Source organism: Neolamprologus brichardi, chromosome 14 (genome assembly GCF_056152115.1).
Source record: "Neolamprologus brichardi isolate AB-2024 chromosome 14, ASM5615211v1, whole genome shotgun sequence".
Taxonomy (NCBI): Eukaryota; Metazoa; Chordata; class Actinopteri; order Cichliformes; family Cichlidae; genus Neolamprologus; species Neolamprologus brichardi.
The window spans coordinates 32,244,807-32,264,828 of record NC_142117.1 but is presented as its reverse complement, the minus strand read 5'-3'; the positions used below and the strand labels follow the sequence as shown (position 1 = coordinate 32,264,828).

At 38.1% G+C, this 20,022-nt stretch overlaps 1 protein-coding gene across 11 annotated transcripts in view; it reads right to left on the bottom strand.

Annotated features, from left to right (window-relative positions):
- The window catches only part of tenm4 (teneurin transmembrane protein 4), a 149,061-nt gene that overhangs the window by 74,960 nt on the left and 54,079 nt on the right, over positions 1 to 20,022 (bottom strand). For 5 of the 11 annotated variants that reach the window (XM_006796627.2, XM_006796629.2, XM_006796630.2 and 2 more), the window contains exons 4-8: positions 16,838 to 17,059; positions 7,184 to 7,433; positions 4,193 to 4,267; positions 3,853 to 3,951; positions 2,712 to 2,947 (exon numbers count right to left, since the gene is read on the bottom strand). In XM_006796627.2, the coding sequence (XP_006796690.2) occupies positions 2,712 to 2,947; positions 3,853 to 3,951; positions 4,193 to 4,267; positions 7,184 to 7,433; positions 16,838 to 17,059 (882 nt within the window). The remainder of the gene's footprint in view (positions 1 to 2,711; positions 2,948 to 3,852; positions 3,952 to 4,192; positions 4,268 to 7,183; positions 7,434 to 16,837; positions 17,060 to 20,022) is intronic. The other 6 variants (XM_006796632.2, XM_006796634.2, XM_006796635.2 and 3 more) reach the window with 4 other exon arrangements.

Below are 20,022 nucleotides of genomic sequence, written 5' to 3'. Positions count from 1 at the left end.
TCATGTTTAAGTGCTAAAATGAATACTTCCAATTGCTCTTTGAATTTAAACACAATCTGTCTGTTTCTCTATACCTGTGTTCTAACTAATGTTTGTTAATATACCAAAAAAGCACATATTATGTAGTTGTATATGCAATGACTAATTGATACTGCATAGGACAAAGAAAAAAACAATAGTATATTCAAATATTACTGTAGCACAGGTGTTTATCATTACACATAAATATAGGACTTTGAATCTATTTTGTGTATTCTAGGATTAAATCAAAAAGGGGTTTCTTGGGGTTTTTTGGCTGTGGAAAATAATTCACTATAAAAGTAATTGATTGCTAAGATATTGGGAGGTATTGAAAGACATACAAACAGGTATGACCAGGACTACAGAGCCTTTTACTGGGTTGGATGACCTTAAAGTCTAACAATAGATGGGGCCCAGCCTAATTGTGCTTGGTTAGATACCCAGGGTGAATGGAAGGGAACACAAGAGGATACTGATGACCTTAAAATGGGAAATATATAAAAATGTGCTAATGAGAAAGCAACCACTGAGACAATATGGTGGCACCTTAAACTCCCAACCTTTTTGCACTTCAAAATGTTCCAATTTACACAGCTGTGGGAAAATAAAACTGTGCTACATGTCAAAACATCTGTCCCAAGGCATAACTGGGTTCATTAGACATCTCACCCAGAGTTCCCAATTACAGACCTCAATAATTAATTGCACTTGGAATTAAATGTATTTTCTCATCAAGCTTTTAATTAAATATGACCCACGTTCTTGATTTGAAATTCTGATCTTAGGGTGAGGCTTGGTCTCCAACATGTTTACTTGTGGTGCATTGAGAGATGGCCTGAGCTTTGCAGGCTATAATTACAGAGTCTGATTAAGCACCATCAGACTGATGGGGATCTTTGGCTTTTGGCCAGGTCACAAGCAGAAGACACAAATTGTATCTCTACTTTAACAGCCAAATTACACCGGTAATGCCAAAGGAAAACCAAACTAAAATTGGTCATATTAAATTGCCTACCAATTTAAAACAAGTAGATGTAGGTAATATGAGCAGCAATCAGTTTGTGTGTGTTTTTTAACACCAGCACAGTTCAGTTTAAATGGTTCTGGTAACAAAAATAATAATCACATTTTAGTTTGTGTGTTCTTAAAGAGAAGAATTAATGATAGCTTTTGTGGTTGTTACTTCCTAATGCGTATCTACAACAAATAACCTTCATAAAATGTATCTCCCATGTGACACCCAGCAGAACAATCAAGATTTTTTTCATCAACTTCATGCAAATGAACAGCGTTCTCGCCATCCTTCACAATGAATTATTCCTTTTTCTATTTAAGACTTAAATTCAACAGTGTAGCCATCTGCATATTAAGCAGAAATTAACAGTAAACCAGATGTACATAATATGGTAAAAATAAATTAAACGGAAATGTGTATCAGCTCCTTTTTTTATTTGTGGGTTACAGTGATCTTTCATTACTTAATTACAAAAGCTGTTGCTTGTTTTTCATTCCAATCAGCAGACTGTTGGAAATATCTGCTAATCGAGGCAATGACAATATTTAAATTCACAATTCAAACAAACCTTTTTGAGAAATTTTAAATGACTTCTCACTGTAATACAGAACCTCTGACATTTTGTTTCAAACATGATCTTTTCTCCTTACTCCGGTCTTGTTCATGAACCCTAAACGTAGCCTAGTTTATAGTAATAACTCAGTCAACCTGTAGCTTACTTAATTTAGACTGAACTCCAAACATGTTGTTAGTGACCTTGAATGTACCAACAGGGCTGCCACTGGCATTTAATTTATCCACAGTTTTACGAATCCTTCTTCTATCTAAGAACAAAGACATTAGCTTTATACGTTATAGTTAGCTAATTATAGCTTTGTTTACCCTGTTTTTAAGTTCTAAAACATTTTCTCTCCTCTAGAAATTCTCCATATGTCAAGATGTGGCAAATTAAATTGTTGGGAATGATTGTTTTAAACATCAGGAAGTTGCTTTGTGACAGTCTGAAGCTGAACCGAGATTGCTTGATTGATATGGAGATTGCTTACAGGAACCCCCCACATATACTTTAATATTTTATCTTTTCATTTCTGTGTCTTTTTGTGATTATTTGCAACCAAAATGCTGTGTAAACACTTCTAGTGTATATAGATCACAGAAATGAAAACAGTATGACTGGATATGAATATCAATTCCTTAGGGGAGGACAGCAGTCAAAATGAGCAGAAATGATTTAATAGCAAAACTTATCTGATAGTCATAACCCAGCTGGGACCTGAGAATGCTGTTTAGGGAATCTTAAATGAAATAAGATGAATATTCTAAATGTGCAGCCCTCTCTCGTGTGATGGCTGATGTCTTATTAATTTATTTCACATCCTGGCTATTTGCAAGAGCAAGACACTGGATTGCCTGTCTGCAGATTCAGTCAGTCCAATCTATGAATGATAATGTTTCTTCAGACGAATTGTGTGGGCAAAGAGTCAATCTGTGAGTCCCTATATAACCATGCTTATATAAGGTGCAGAGGACAGATTCATTACTATTGAAATGGATGACAGAAGGAAATGATAAAGTATGTATTCATCCTATGTCTGCATTCAAGTGAGGGGCGGGGTTTGGAAGTGATTGACAGAGGTGTATGTCTTGGTGTATGAGAGTGTCAGAGGTGACTCACCGATGAAGTAGGCTAACAGGAACAGCAGTGTTACTGAGATGAGGATGGCACTGAGAGCAGCACATTTCCAGTTGCAGTGCTTATAGGGTTTCTTCAGGCTGAAGGCAGGTCGAGAGAAGGTGTTTCGAGGCAAAGGTCGTGGAGGAGGCGAGTAAACTGTGCTGGAGGTCAAAGGGTATCCTGGTGAAGTTGTGCAATACATTGGTGATGTTCCACCTGGTTTGAATAGGAAGTGCCTGGGAAAATACATTTGCTTGTTAGTTCTAACAGAAACACCGGGTGCTCATTACCATAACGTTGCAGGTTATTGTCTATCCAGGTACAGCCCTTTCCAGTGGTAAGTAATACCAAGCACATTCAGTAGTGTTACCATAGTCATGCTAGATTAGTGAGAAAACTAAGGCATTTCGGGTTGAAACAGCTGAAACTGTGAATCTAGATTAAATCTCTTTCAGAGGACGAGTGACCACAGCTGGCTCTTGTTTATATATTCCATCCGTTGCAAGAGGAGTAATTCCCCGTAACCATGTGTCAAGGCTACGTAGAGGAGAGATACATTATATAAGGTTTCAGCATGGAGTTGAGCAGATTTATTCGCCCTTGAAGAACATGGCTGGCTATCTCAGAAAACGTGTACAGCTACATGTCCAAGTGCCGAATGATCAGCCCATCAGAGAGCCAGTGGCAGCGGCACTGTTGTCAAGGCCATTTTACTGACAAGCATACAAGAAGCTCTCGAGCAACAGTGACATGAGCGTGATTGAATGTCATATTACAATGTATGATGTGGAAAGTCACCGGGACTATATTTTATTTATACATATCAGGACAAATCTCTCACATGTCCTATTCAAGCAACAGGAGACAGCATGGGTAGCTGTGTTCCACACAGCGGTCGTGTTTACCGTTATTCAAAAGCAATACAATCCAACAATGTTACTTGATGCAAATTGTTAGTTGTATTAAAACAGGGAAGGGACAAATACAGCAAGGATTGTAACACTGCAGGAGATGTACACAGATGATTGACAGTGTTTCAAAACAGAGGATGCTCGATGGAAAATAGTGCAGGCATCTATTGTTTTCATGGCAAAGCAGATCCCGACAGTAGTCTGAGCCAGATAGCAAACATGCAACATACCCGTCGTTGTACGAGGCATCGTGGCGTGCTGATGCCAGAATGTCCATCTCAATGAGGTTGTCCTGTAAAGTCTCTAGGAATGTCTGCTTTGCTATGTTTCTACACACAGGTGGAAAGATGGATATGAAGCTAGTGTGAGACATGCGTGCAAGAAATACAGAAAGGCCAATACAACTTGTGATCACCAAGCAACATCAACAACTGACAAATGGAGCTCAAGATGGACAGTATGGGACAAAAAAACCCAAAACAACCAAGGCCCTTATGGAACTACTTCTACAAAGGTGTGACACAAATAACATCTACCTGTCTTATGCCCCTCATTTGGACACTGCCATACCTTGTTTTGTACGAGCCCTGCCCTTCTCTGCAAGCGTCTTGCTCTTCTCTGATAAACATTAGAGTATTCTGGCTCCTTTAAGGTTGTGATTGGAAGAAAACAATGCATCACTTACAAATAAGAACCTTAAAGTCTATTACACACAAATACTACTCTAAGTCTAATGAAAATCATCACTGAGGTTTCATAGCCTTTATACTGATTAGTATCGTTAACTGCTACTTTTTTTCCCCATTTAATGGTTGCTACATGTCTTAAAACACATTTTCAGTAAACATTTCTAGAGTCTCATGTCTCACTGCCCCCCACCCCCAAATGAGAGCTCTGTTCCATAAGGAAATACAGCAGCAATGCAATGGAGAAATGAACTGTCCACATGCAATGGGCAGGCTGAACACGTTGCATGGTACAAGAGAAAAGCTTTGTTTTTGATCCCAGTCTCCTCTGCGGCCAGCAGTAAAATCTGTTCATAGTCTTTAAAGCTTGTGTTCTAGGGAAGAATGCTACTTTTTAACGAAGAAAGAAATACTTGGCAGAAACTTGGCAGAAAAAAAATGGTGAAGCTGGACAGGGCCAACCAACTGCTGGCATTTTTCCAGTGCTAAAGCACGGCAGAAATATACCAGTGCTGAATTTATCAGTGCAATTAAATTTCCCAAAAGTGACAAGAGAGGGCCATTTTAATACTATTAACTTAGTAAAAGTGACATTTAATATTGCAGGGTCCATGCGGATATTGCTAATGGTTTCAGTTTCCTTATTGGAACTTTGCTAGGTGTCATTTTTTTCCTTCGATGCAATAGGTTATACAGACTCGATTCTGTATGTGATTTCAGCAGCACTCTAGCCTCTCCTCACCATCTGTTTTCTGTTCCACAGGGAATACCTGCACGGGATTAACTGGAGCTGGATGATGTGTAATCATTCATTATACAACTAACTGTCCTTCTACCAGCTGAAATTGATTCTCATTTTCCTGTTGACTGAAGCGTCTCACAAAAACTGAAGGAGGAGACAGTAAGTCTGTTCAAGACTGGTTTCATAGCCACGCCAAATTAGCTATTAGCTATTTTCCTGTCAACAGCTATTTAATTTATGGCAATGTATTTTATCACACAGACCAGTGGTTTTTAATAAGTTCTGAATATATTAAAAATATTGGCAACATTTAAACTGAGGACGCTGTTATATAACATTTTCAAAAAAACAGAAGAAATAAACCACAATATTCAAACCTTAACTTTTGTACATAAAGCTATGCAGCAGCTAAGAACAAATAGCTACTGTTACCTCTTCACACTTTCTGAGCTGATTTTTTCGAGTCAGCATTCAGAAAAATGTTCAGAGAAAGCAATATAAATGGAGGAAAGAAATTCTGTCCTCTCTCAGCTCATCATAGTTTACTGACAGAATCTGAGCTGACCAACCAAATTATAAAAAGCCTGAACAGTACTTGTCTAACAGCTTGACAAGATCGATATCAATCATTATTCAGTGACACCTTCACTAGGGTACTACCTGTTCTAAACAGTATATATATATGAAGAAACCACCTGTCATTGGCCAGAACTGTGGGTTTTGCTCATTCTTGATTATTTGTTATAACACTTTTACCTATAAGAAACAGAAATACAATTGCTGCATTTATTTAAATTTACAAACTATTCAAATTGCCAAACTGTTCACTTTTATATATAATATAATATAATATAATATAATATAATATAATATAATATAATATAGGGATGCACCGATACCGATACCGGTATCGGGTATCGGCCTCGATACCACATTTTCTAAAGTACTCGTACTCGTTAAAAGTCCCCCGATACCGAGGACCGATACCACGGTCTGAGATCTGTCTATGTTTGAGCGGCATGTAAGGGGTTAATCACAGGCAACAGAAAAACAGACGAACAAATTTAAAATTAAATTTAGTTTTTTTATAATTATTTATTCTGTAATATGTTGCATACAACATGCTTTTCATTTTAAATAAATGTTCTCAATTCCATACTAGTCCCTTGTGTGTTTGTTTTTTGTTAAATTATAGGACTAAAGCTGTTACCTGCAAATGCAAATCATGGTTTTATTAAGTACTCGGTATCGGTGAGTACTGAAATGCAAGTACTCGTACTCGTTTCCAAAAAAGTGGTATCGGTGCATCCCTAATATAATATAATATAATATAATATAATATAATATAATATAATATCATGGTATGCGCAATTTTTTGTCATTGTGATCTATTGTTTTTGGCTTTAACTGCTTTGAAGAGATAATTGCAACAGTTATAAAACAAAGGGGTTTTTTTTTGTTCTCCATAACAACTTACTCAAAGGTGTTAGGTTTTATTTAAGGAAATGTGCCGCTGGTGATGTGGCGATTACTTTTTTCTTTTTACTATTAGCAGACTATATTGATATCTTGGAAGGCTGAGAAAATTCCGCCTCAGTATTCCTAATTTCATACCGCCTTGCAATAAGACCATCCAAAGAAACACCAGATATTCCCTTGGTTACAATAACACTTGACAGACCTACTTCACACAAGGGCCTCCTATTGAGAAATGTACTAGAGAAATGAATGCTGATTAATATGAAATAAATAAAACTCAGGGCTGAAGTGGAGGGGCTACGAAGCCTGCTCACGGGAGCGTGAATATAATTTGGTATTATCCAACATGATTGTAATTACTCTGCTGTTTAAACTCAATAGCTTCCCCTGTTAGGACTCCTAGTATTAGGCGAACCAAAAGCACCACTTTTCTCTTGTTTGCCACAAAATCATGTTCATCACAAATATAGGCCTTTGCCCCTAGCAGGATATTTTCCATTTTATTGCTTTGCTCCTTGTTAGCACTGTGGTAATTTAATATGGAGGGGACAGCAGGAACAGGAGGAAACGCCAAGTTCAATGGCACCAGCTCAGCTCAAGTCTTCCAGATGCCAACTTCTCTATACATTGTCTGAGAGACAAACTACACAGTACCTTGTTTCCAGGGGGATGTTGCTGTTAAGTAGCCAGTTGTCCTGTGCACTGCCAGAGTCTTGACCACTGGCGGGACCCTCAGGAGGAACGGAGCTGTCTGTGGGCGCAGGACTTGGGTTGCTCCGTGGTGTGTAGTTGCTCCTATTCAAGGAGTTAATAGAGGCTGCATGGTGCTGATGATTGGGCGAGTGGGAGTGGGAGAGTGGTAGAGGAGGCGTCCGCAGCCGAGAGTGATTTTGAAAGGCTCCGTCTGAAAGAAAAAGAAAAAAAAAACAAAAAAGAAATAAAACATGGAACAGATATTTTAAAAGAATAAAAATTCGACTCATTTACTGTTTGCTTTCAGGCACTTTTGGGTTACCTTTGAAAGCACCATCAAAGACAGCCAGATTCAGTTTGCTTGCCAGCATAGCAAGAATATGGCAGCTCCTTTGAGGATGCACATTCCAAAAGGTTTGTGAAAGCAAGCTCATGTGTGTAAACTAACTGGTTAAGACAAATCCAAAGCTTATTTCACGCCTTATGGTGTTATTTCAACCCAGTCAGGAACAATATTCTGACTGATGAATGATTAGACATAGCTTCGGTAGCACATACACTCACCAGTCACTTTATTAGGTCCAACTGTTCAACTGCTTGTTAATGCAAAAATCAGGCAATCACATAGGACTGTGTTTAGGCATGTAGACGTGCACAAAAGTGCTAAAGTTCAAACTGAGCATCAGCATGGGGAAGAAAGATCATGGCATCATTGTGGCATCATTGTGGCATCTTTCAGAAACTGATGATCTGCTGGGATTCCCAAACAACCATTACTAGGGTTCACAGAGTGTAGTCTGAAAACTACACAATGCCCAGAGGCATAGTTGATGCCAGAGGTCAGAGGAGAATGGCCAGACTGATAAGCAAGCAGAATAAACTATAATACCAACTGTTACAACCAAGATATGCAGAAGAGCATTTCTGTGCACACAGCGCATCAAACCTTGAAGCAGATGGGCTACAGCAGCAGAAGACCACTTTGGGTCACTCGTGTCAGCTAAGAACAGAACATTGAAGTTCACGCTGAAGTACATTGGGCTATTCTACAGTGGCAGAGTCAGAGTTTGTGGTAATAAAAACATTAAAGAATGGATCCATCCTGCCTTGTATCAATGATTCAGGTTTCTGCTTGTGGTGTAATGGCGTATAAGATATTTTCTTGGCACACTTCAGGCCCCTCAGTACCAATTGGACATCATTTAAATGCCACCTGTCTTCTGATGGCTGCTTCCAGCAAGGAAGCATGTCACAAAGCTCAAATCATCTCAAACAGGTTTCATAAACATGAAAATTAGTTAATTGTACTCAAACGGCCTCCAGAGTGACCAGATCTTAATCCAACAGAGCACCTTTGGGATGTGGTGAGATGAGAGACTCACATCAAGGAAATCTGCAGCAAGTGTGTGATGATGAATATGAACCATAATCTCTGAGAAAAATGTTTCCAGTATGTTGATGAATCCATGAAGAGTTAGGGCAGTTTTGAAGGAACTTGGTAGTACCAGGAACCTGGACTTATCAAGCTATACATCACAAACTGACCAGTGGGTATAAATTAACACCAAAACTACTAAGTTTTTCACCTTTTCACTTACCAACAAAAGTCCTACTTCTGCTCATTATTTCTCTAACTGACCTCTATCAGAGTGTTCTCTCTACCTCCCACAGAGACCTGTGACAGTTTACTCAGATCAGACACTGACTCCTGTGTAAACAGATTAGCCGGCCTCTTCCTGAAACACACCAAGTCACTCTGCTTTTCTGAATTTGCATTTAGCGTTTTTTTGAGCATGCACAGTTTTTTAAAATAAACAATACTTTGTTTGCCTCCAAACTTCAATCCTGCAACTGCTGCAGCTTAAGTGAAACACATTCAAGATTTGATCCAGATTTAATCAACCAGGTTAGGAGTGACTCCACTGGTTATGTACCATTTCAAAGCTTTTAGCAGCAAAATTTGCTCTTTTTTCTTTTCTTTTTTTTTTTTTACCAACTCTATTGTCACTTTTTTAAGAGGATTTAAAACTATTAGATATGAAGTCTAGAAGGAGAAATTGTACCCTGTGGTTTTATATTCACTATTTGATAGTGTGCAATTCATGAGATAGAGGACCAATGTCTGTGTGCACTCTGTATCCATTTATTTCCACATCTGCTAAGCCATTCATCAATCAATGAACTCCCGGCTTTACACAGAGTGGCTTTTCTTTATAGCAGTAAGCCTCCTTTATTTCACAGATATCCACAACACTAAATTGCCAATTTACAGCAGAGAGAGCAGAATACAGACACACACAAAGCTTATTTTGTATAATCAGCTCCTTCATTAAAGCGATACCTACTCATGCCAGTCAAGAAGCTTAGAGTCATTTCAGATATTTTTAGGGTCAGGAACATGAAGCTCTGATATCAACATGTGTCAATCAAAGCAGGCAAAATAAGAACTTTTAAGGTGCACACTGGGTATTCAGAAAACATTATTATTAAGCTTCAATGCTTAGGTCTAGTCTGCAAAGTGGGTATAAAGTCCTTTGTGTAGATGTGGCATGCTGAATAATGGCTCAGCAAAAGAAATCAACACAAAATGTACCATGCTGTATTAAGCAAGCCTGTTTCTTTTCAGGATTTAAACAAGCTGTTGCTTTACAAGGCACTAAGTAATTTTATACACAGTTTCATATTGTTTCAGTCTAGTGTTTCTGTTTCTTTACGTTCCATTAACTATCACCAAAAAAAAGAGAAAACATTTTAATTTTCACCTGGCTCAATGCCACGTAATCTACACATTTTCTAATGTAAAAGAACCACTGAAAGAAGTAATTGCTATATGATGCATTTGTTGCACTGACAGATGGTCGGCTACTAAGTTCTGCACAATGTTGCCTCTGTGCTTAGTCGAGACAGTGAAAGAGAAGCACACCACAGTCGTTATCAGCAGTGGACTAGTGTGAGGTAAGGCCACACGGTTGTTGATGATCTCCTTCCTGCTCAGTAATGTAACTGATTCCCTAAAGCCATTAATAAGGATATGCTAATTAGTTACAGGGACACCACAGATACTCTGAGAAATATATCACAAGGACAAATGCATCGCTGCTCTGGAATGCATTTACTTTTAGGTAAACAAATACTTTACTTCCTACTGTATGACCATCAAGTAAATGTAGGGCAACAAGTAATTAATTCCTCTAACATATTTTTGTTCCACCTGAGGACCATAGAAACAGTCCCCAGTGTTATAGCAAGGCTCTTAAGAGCTTTGCTATAACATAAAAAATTACCACAAAAATAAATCGGTGCACATCAATATATCATAAACTTAAGTATAAATTAATACAAGTATGCAGAATGGGCTTGCAGTGTATAGTTAGGATTACTCTCTTTTGTTCACTCTGTTTAAAGACCACAGGAGGAACATATTTGAAATATACTTTCTGAAGTCTGAGCTACTCTGATATTTAGATTTAAATTTACATTTAAACCTTAATGTATCAACAGTTTTAAAACTGATGGAAAATAATTCTGGTTGGGTATTCCACCTTTTACCTTCCCTTTGTATACTGTAACACCAAAAAGCCATCTCTAAATTCAAGACAGCAGTTGCACAAATCAGCAACTGAAAATCTTCTGCAGCCTTTAATCAAACCTTTGATCATCATATGCCACCTAAAACAATTTCCTTTATTGTGTTTTCACTGATTCAGTCCCTTCTGATGAGCTGCTGCCTGCTGAGACCGATTCTTCATCGTAGCTCTTCTTCTGGCACCTGGCAGCCACTGCTCTGCTTTAGCTGTTTGCTAACTATTAATGAGTTATACCTTCAGGATTGAATATAGGTCCGAAAGAACATGTAAATTTCTAACTTTAATTTTTCTATTTCTTTTTAAAATGCACATATATAAAGGCAATTTCCTTCTAAAGTAAAATTACAAAGCTGAAAACGTTTTTTGTTTTTTAACTCAAGTCTGTACTTTATGGCCCAGTAGGGGGTCAAGGTCCACACGTTTGACAATCTAAAAATCAGTTTTGCAGTCCAACCAAACTTATATGCACTATAATGTTTTTATGAACCTCGGAGAACCTTGAAAGCTGCAAATTACAAAAGATAATTTACAGTCCACTCCAACTGTTTTATTGGCTTTTTGAGAAGTTTTCCCAAACCTACCAACCTGTTTATATATAAGCAATTCCCAGCACACTGCACAGTAGAACAGATTATAATAAAGAGAAAGATAAATGCTCGTTGCACCTGGCTCAACAGCCAGGCAAAAAGTCATTCTTATTTTTCTGAAAAGAAACAGAAAGACAAGAAACGCGTCTGAGACCAAGCACAGTGAAACATGACCCCCACAGATGTGGTGATTCAGCAACAATTATTCACTACTATCCAAAGGATGCAAGAAAATAAATGGTTTTCTATTGACCTGCTTTGCACAACAAAATTGGCACAAAAGAAGATTCATTTGTTATCAGAGAGTCAGAGAAGGACTTTGTTACCATAGCCAAACTTTCACAGGACATTCAAAACACAAGCCTAAAGATACCCATTCAGTCTGGGAATGTGGCATATTCATTTTTCTTTCTAACAGATGTATGCACTGGTTAAGGCCTCCTGATGCTTTTCTAGACAAGTAATTAAGGCAAATCCACTTCATTAGCTACGACCTCACCCTGCACTCTGAGAAATAAGAGAGATGTCTAATGGTGGAATGTTATAATTACTGGGAGACTGCTGTCCCATTTGTAAAAAAAATAGTGACACAAAACTCAGGGAAAGATTAAATAAAAATTAATGGTTAATGTTCCACAAACAAGTAAAATAAAAAAAAAACCCAAAAAACTAAAAGAATACAAAATAATTCTAACTCCTTGTAATATTTCTACTAATGCAAAGTTACGATTTTTACTTAAGGATTAGAAATCTTGGTTATTGAGAAGTCCTGGGTATGTTCATGTACTCATGAGCTACTGTATTGAGCTTGTTAATGAAATACTCAGAGTGTATGCAGTAGCCAAACTTTGAATTTTACTCTCGACAACAACAACAACAATAAAATCGACAACCAGTCACAGCAGAGCATCCCTTCATCTGGTCCAATTTAGCACTAAATGAGCCAACAAACCAATAAGAGCAGACTGGGATTTTCGGGTTGGCTGCCTTGGCATTTGAGAGGAAAATAGGTGTTTCTGTGATGATAAAATTCTGTGCTATGTAAACCTTATATGGCACTGAAATAAAAGTATTAACGTATATGTTATATAGCATTATATCAGCTCTTTATTTCAGTGGATACAGTGGATATATATAATAGACTGAATCAATATAATACCAGATATTGTGCTTGCAGTGTGTGTCATTTGCCACATTCAGCAAATCACATACAGAGGCCAGGTTCTCAATTTACCACTCGGTATAAAGACCTGGGTTGCGGGATGTTGTATTTCTGAACAAGGACAGTGGATGAAATCTATGGCAGTGATGGTCACACCTGATGAAATAAAATGATATGACATGCTCCAAACACCCGATCAACGCATTGAGGTGTGAGCTATTCGATACAGAATTAATCAAAAGCTATCAAGCGCCCAGATAAATCATTAAATATTGCTTACTGCTACATCCCCTATGGCTAATCACAGGAGCAAAATTTCCAGTTGAGTACCATTTGTCTATAAAAATACAAATAGAATTTGTCACGAAGGCAGTGAAGCTGCACACTCTACTGACTCTCAGAGGCTGGTTCTCTCTGCTGGACTTGCTTTTTCTTATGACATTAGAGAAGTCTGAATGGAAGATACATGAGGGAATTTCAGCTGTCTTTGCTGGACCCATTTGAGAGGTAACAGGTGCCGAGAACAACGTGATGTGTTTAGCGCTCAGTCCTCCACTCGCTCTCTATGGAAAAATAGGGAAAAAACATATTGAATTGGGACTATAATTTCACCTTCATCACCGAAGTAGAAAAATGTTGATATTTTAGAAATATAAGATCCCCAAACAAGCTTTTACAAAGGAGGTAAGTAAGTAGAAAAGACTTGATGGAAGTAAATATATTTATCCAAAAGATATATGTGGTTGTTTTTAATAACACAACAAAAAATATATTAATAACATAATTCAGAAAAATCTAGTTTTACAGCAATTTAATCTATAAGGATTTGGTTGCAAATGCTTCTCTCACCCTGAGATCTAATGGATTTTCTGTCATTCCCTGAGCTGCCTTAGAAAGAACAAGACAAGTGTTTATGTATGCTCTGTTCTGTGTGTCACTCTGCTGCAAATCCATCAAGAGGTTGGAGATTTTGTTAGATGGCACAGATGGCCTCCAATCATCATGCAATGGAAGTAATGCATCTCACTTTATGACAATGAAAAGAAGATATGTAGGTATGCAAAATGCATTATCCATAGTCCCTGCACGCTGACGGACAGCAAGTCGAATGGAACTGGACAAATTGTCTGTTGACTCTAGTTCATTGATAACTTGAAGCTATTACTAAGAGAAACCAATTTCTTTTTATATGTCAGTAAAAAAAAATAAAAAAAAATCAGATCCTCAGAAAAACAGGGGCAAAGCATGGCAGTGCCATGTGCAGCTCATTAAATTATTATTTAGCCTCAGATAGTTTTATTCCTCACGGTGTCTGTGGCTAAATTACTTTCTGGTGTGACCTCTTTTAACCACATTTCTCCGTCCTTGCAGACGCAGCGGGATGATTAAGCAGTTCAAATGAAGACTTATTTGAATTCACACACAGCTATGTCCCCGGGCCTTCTGTCCGGCTCAGCATTCCTGCTTGGTCAGCTGTGCGGTGGTGGTGGTGTGCTGGCCCTTTCACCAGGGAGCCCGGCTGCGCTGAAAGCTAACACTGGCCGACCCCATGCTGTTTTGCATTAAGAGATGCTAATGCTGGGAGTTTGCAGTGTCTCAGATCTTGTGGCTCAGTGTGGCAGCGGGATCTCACTGGCAGTCTCCTCGGGAAGAAGCCCCTCAGAGAAAGCTGAGGGCCACAGAGAAACACATGCTTCATAAAAGAACTGCAGGCTTCAGCGAGCAGCCTCATCAGCCTTAGAGAAACTATTGCTCAGTGTTCCTCTAGATAAAAGCAGGACTACCCCCACCCCACAGGAAAAAAAAAGGGAAATAAATAAACACTGCTGCCTTGAAAGCTACTAATGTGAATAATGATATGCTGCTGAGAGTGTTTACTTGTTCAAAATCTAGCAGAACATTTTAAGTCCTGTGTGGGGGCTCAAAGACGACCTTGAGCAAATGTAATTTTAAGCAATAAAAAAACCACCTGTTTTCTAGAGCAACAGATATGCTGTGAGACAATTATTTTGGCATGCAAATTTTCTGTGGTTCTTTGCTGCCAATAATAACGTTATTTTTTTATTTATTTTTTTGCTACAGTCTGTTAACCCTGACTTTGAATTTTTCTTCTACAACTGACCTGCATTTAAAAAAAAGATCTGATTTGATATTCCAGTCATTTTTGCCATGGTGGCTTTTAAATTACCTTTTTTTTTTTTTTTGCTCATGCAATTCTCACTGAAACCTGAGATGCATTCCAAATTCACATTTACATTTAGTAACATGAAACCTTTTTTATCCATAAAAAGAGAATAAAACAGAAAACATTTGAATTACTTTTCCAGATGTTTAATTAAACAAATATAGAAATGTGTAATTTGGTTAATTATATTGGCTATGTCATTTTGTGTATACAACACTCACGCAAGCTCAATGGCAGATACATTTATGTAGCTCATGATAACATTGCCACTAATTATTTGACACAAACTACACAGACAGTTCTCCAAATTTGAATTTAAAAAGAAAATCTGCAAGACTATAGAATAACTGAAGACACAGGCATCAAACAAGCTTACATAACTCATTAGATGGTTTAAGTTAGCTGAAGAACGAAGGCTATTTCCTCTTATATAACTGTACGTCGCTTCTTACTGTCAAACATTGTGTAGAACTAAATAATAACATTCATTAATGAAGAATCTCAAGCAAAGCCCATTTTGCCAAGCACTAAGCAATATTTACAAGTTTCTCAGAACAGACAAGCATGGAAATATTAAGAGCTCTGGTGTACTGTTATATGAAATTGTATATGAAAGGCACATAGAAACTTGCTCTACTTTGCAATTTAACAATCAGTCCTACAAAACCTGAGATGACCAAAGCTACTGGTGGGGGACATTCCTCATCGGTAGTCTCCAAACCCTTACTGACAGCCAGAGGCCAACCTAAACGATGTACCTATGCAAATCAGTGTCATTGTTATGAGACAAATCTGCTGCTTTAAAGGCCATTCCCCCCACCCATGTCCCCTTCAGCACAGTCATGTCACTGTTGGGTGACCAGCATGTTGCTACTGAGGAATTAGTGTTGAGATTTGCGATGGGATTAATAGCTCCTTCTCCGGGCTTTCTAAACAGGCAGCTGGGGTAGTTTGGAGCTCTGTGAGTTAACCCTTTAGTATTTGATTTGTAAGATTGATCAGATATTTCGATTTTTTTGAATTTTCCTTTGGGTTTACTCCACCAGTAACAGATGTACAGTAGCTGAAAGACATCAACATTAAAACAACTCTAAAGCATCTTATTTAGCATGCAGATGTGAGTGATAAGTTTCATAATGTTTTATAAACACAAAGAAATAACTTTTTATACTGAAAATGAAGGTCTAAGCAACCCATATGCAAAAGAATTTGTAGCAACCAGAATAGTACAATGCAGCAACAAACAAATAATATAAGACCATAATTTCGGCCTCTAGACCAGCTGAATTACATTTACCTGCACATACAACTCATGCAAATAAAAAAGATATATCATTATAACTGAACGTTAACTATTGATAGTGTGAATAACATAGTCTGACAGCTGCTTGGTAAACATACTGTAAATATTTTACACTCACTACATTTTTGTCATCTCCTAACACCATGTGAGTCTGTCAGTCTGAGTGAGTGTTAAGTTAACAGCAGGAGACATTGCGTTTTATGAGGAATAATTAGCTGACATTTATTAATAAGAAATCATGTTGGGACTCTTTAGACTCACTCTAGCTCAAAAACCATGTTTTGCTATGCTATTTAAATTAAAAAAAAATGACAGTGTTTATTTTAAAACTGTTTTAACAACTTCAGACAACTCAGACTTCAGAGTTCTATTAGGATACAGCAAGGACTACATTTCAGTACTTCAGTACTGTCTCAGTACTGTCTTTTTTGTATTTCTTGTCTGAGGTGTGGAGGTTGCATGCAGCTGGCTTTTGAGGGATTTTTAGATGGATACTCTCACCATCAAACATTGAAATTGAAGAGAAATATCTGTGACAAACATCTCCTGCTGAACCAAAATCGTCCATCTCTTTGTATGAGGCTCTGAACTTTGCAGACCTTGCTTCAGAGAGTGTTGTGCATTTCCTGAGGCTACATATCGACTCAAAAGTTTCTACTCTCTCTCATGGTGCTCAGAAAAAAGGGACATTTTCTTGCCTATAGCCATCCACATGACCTATAACACAACATATCCAGGAGCAGGGGAAGGCTAACCTCCACAAAGCAACAGTAGTTTGAAAACCAACTCACCATCAGCAGTAGCGGTAGCAGGAGCATACAGGTTCCCTGAGCCAGTTTTAACTAAGAATGAATTGGGGCCAAACTCATCCTCAGAGTCAGAGTCCTGGGCTGGCTGAGCCGCACAGTTACCTAGCAACCCTCCCTGGCTCTCATTGGCTGCAATGGAAGGGGGAGGGTAATGGAGCTGCTCAACAGGGGAGGAGGAGGCGGATGAACAATGCAGCGGAGGACCTGTGGACCACAAACAGAGACAACACATGGGGGGGAAATGAAACACACCCAAACACAGGCAACATCACACAGAAGCAAAACACACACACACACACACACACACATGCAAGACTTAACTCTGACACTTCAAAAACAAACAGGGACACATCTGCCTTTGTCTCCGCCACCTCATCCCAGCTGGGAAGAACAATACAAACAGCTGAAATGACTTTGAGATAGAATAGAAAAGGTAAATGCCTGGCACTGGTTTAGAGAAACAAAAACAACAAAACACCTTTTTGGGATGTTTAATGCAAAAAGGGGGGATAATTACAGGTTACAATGCTCAAATCCAAAAGCAAAGGGAAAAAAAATAAAAAGAGGAAAACTGAGGTGACGTGTTAGGGTGTATGGAAACATTACAGCACAGCAAATATTCATCCCATCAGGAGCCTGTCAAATTACTATGAATCAAAAAACTCCTCAAATTCTAAACAACCTCTCTTCACATCCTTTATCTAACATAACTGCCATTCTCCAAACTACAGAAGTTACACTGAGAGATAAGTGATTAGAGATCAAATTTGCGCACTGTGCAGCAAGCATATGAATATGTCCCTCATTCTGGTGACTGTTAATACTCCCTCCTGTGGAAATATATAAAACCCCTGCCAGTCAAGAAATGAATCCAACCTGAACCAATCCTTCCTTTTTCGTATGTACACTGTGTCCATCTTAGCTTTTCTACTTGTCAGTAATATAAAAAATAAAACAGCATAGTTGTCAGAGAGGTCAATTGCCTTTAAAGCATGAGTCATCTTGTTATATTTCAATATATTTCCATAACTCTTACATCTGAATTTGGTACAGTTTTGTCTGTTAAGCCTTATTGGCTCCAATCACATGCTGTCAGGGAATGTTAAATCTCCACAAAGACCTCCTATTAATGTGTAATTAACTTTTGATGGAACTCTGCAGTGTGCTGAAAATAACACTGCTTAAGTAACACGACTACAGCGCACAAAAGCCATCAGTTTGGCGCTCTCCCCATTTTTCCATCACTCCTACTGTCTTGATGTTGAAATTCCAGCTGACCTGATTGCCATTTATCAGGAGAGATGATTTTCGTCTATGTCTGTAATGATCCCTGAAGAGTATTAAAACACGACTCACTGACTCGCATCTAATTAGGAAACAATTAGTGATATTAACATATCAGCCACAGCCCTAGACAAGCAGTAAACGTCCACTGCTTCAGAGAGTCACAGTTTGTGCTTTACACACACTTCACACCAGACACTTCATTTTTTTCTCAACTCTCTAATGCCGGTTCAGTAATGGGTGCTGAGGCATAGTGGTCCTGCTGTGGGTTAATGGCCAAGACTCTGCTGTGATTGAATGTGCAGGAATGTATAACGGCGAGAGGAAAAGCTGTGGCAAAGAGCATTATCACAGCTGATTCATCGGGATTCATCTAAGACATGTATTAGTAACAACTCTGCGCTGCTAAATCAAGTACCACTTGACAAGCTACTACCTGACGCTATTTAAGACCAACCGTAGGATTGAAATGCTTGACGATTAATACAAAGATGAGCTGCACAAGGGTCTTGGACTGAATATTACTGCATTTTCCTCTAAGAGAGAATTCATCACTGAGACCAGAAAAGATTAAAGTCCTCTAAACATGGTCAAAGTCATAACGTAAATGAGGTCAAGGTAGTCATGTTCAGAAGCCATTACTCTTGCACACAAAGGTTCTACTGTCTCACTGCATTTAATTAATACTGCCTTACCCACACCACATCCACCTGAAGCCAGACACAAGGCCTCTGCAGGCAGAAAGCCACAGCTTGAGATGGCCAGAGAAGTTTCTCTGGCTGCCAGAGTTGATTGCTTTTGCCTTCGCTCACTATATTACAGCAGCAAAAGGGAAGCTTTACTTAGGACCCCTTGGACCATGCCCAACTGCTGTAGCTTCTGACAGCTTCAGGAAGTACCTTTTACTGCCTAGTTTGTCCCAACTGCTAAAACAGATGACCACCCACTGCATTTAAGGTCTTAATCTACTCATTAGCAAGCCAATTACAAGAACAGGCAAATAAGTGTAATCTGTAGGTAAGGAAATCTGCTAAATACATTGTTGCTTTTAGTGCTTGCTCTCTATATAACTGCTGACAAAATGTATTTCAATAGATTTGGGTTGTTCTAAACCAAAGGAACCTACTAATAATGTAACACTCTTGCATTAAATGCATGTAACCCCCTCTGTAAACAAACATTTAGAAATTCTAAAATGTTTTACTTTCAGTATCATTAAATTATATTTATTTTAATAACACTGTTATTAAAAATGCTCAGATGTGTCAGAATAAAGTGTGAAAACAGAATCGAATGAATGGCTAATTATTTAAAATGATAATCTGACAAACACAACAGGTAAGGCTGAAACAGAGGAAGCAACAACACTACACAAGCGTAATGCTACACCACTTGGTGGATATGGGTGGATATAGAATATAGGTTTCATATGAATAAAAATATGCTTATATGAAATGGAATTTGTATAAAAGTTATGCAGTGAGTTATCAAAAGTTACTTGAAATCAGAAAAAAGATAAAAACTGAAGCGCTGTGAGGCTTTTTAAAAATAATAATTAAAAGATTTTATATTTCATGTTACAGTTCTACAGGTCAAAGAAAAAAAATGTGGTGTATGAATTACAGACATGATCCTAGCAGCAGTATAAACATGCAAATGTATGATGAAAAAATTTGATCAATTCTTTTTATAATCTTACAGCTTAAAATAAATAAGCAAAAACTGACCAAAGACTAGTAATGGGCATGGGCTACATCATGCAAATGGGAGCATAAGATTCTTTGGTAGAATCACCTCTGTGTGTTTATACATCACTACTGTACTTAATCCTTAGCAATTATTAAACTATAGTTCTCACTCTCTCTCTTCATAGTTTTCCTTTT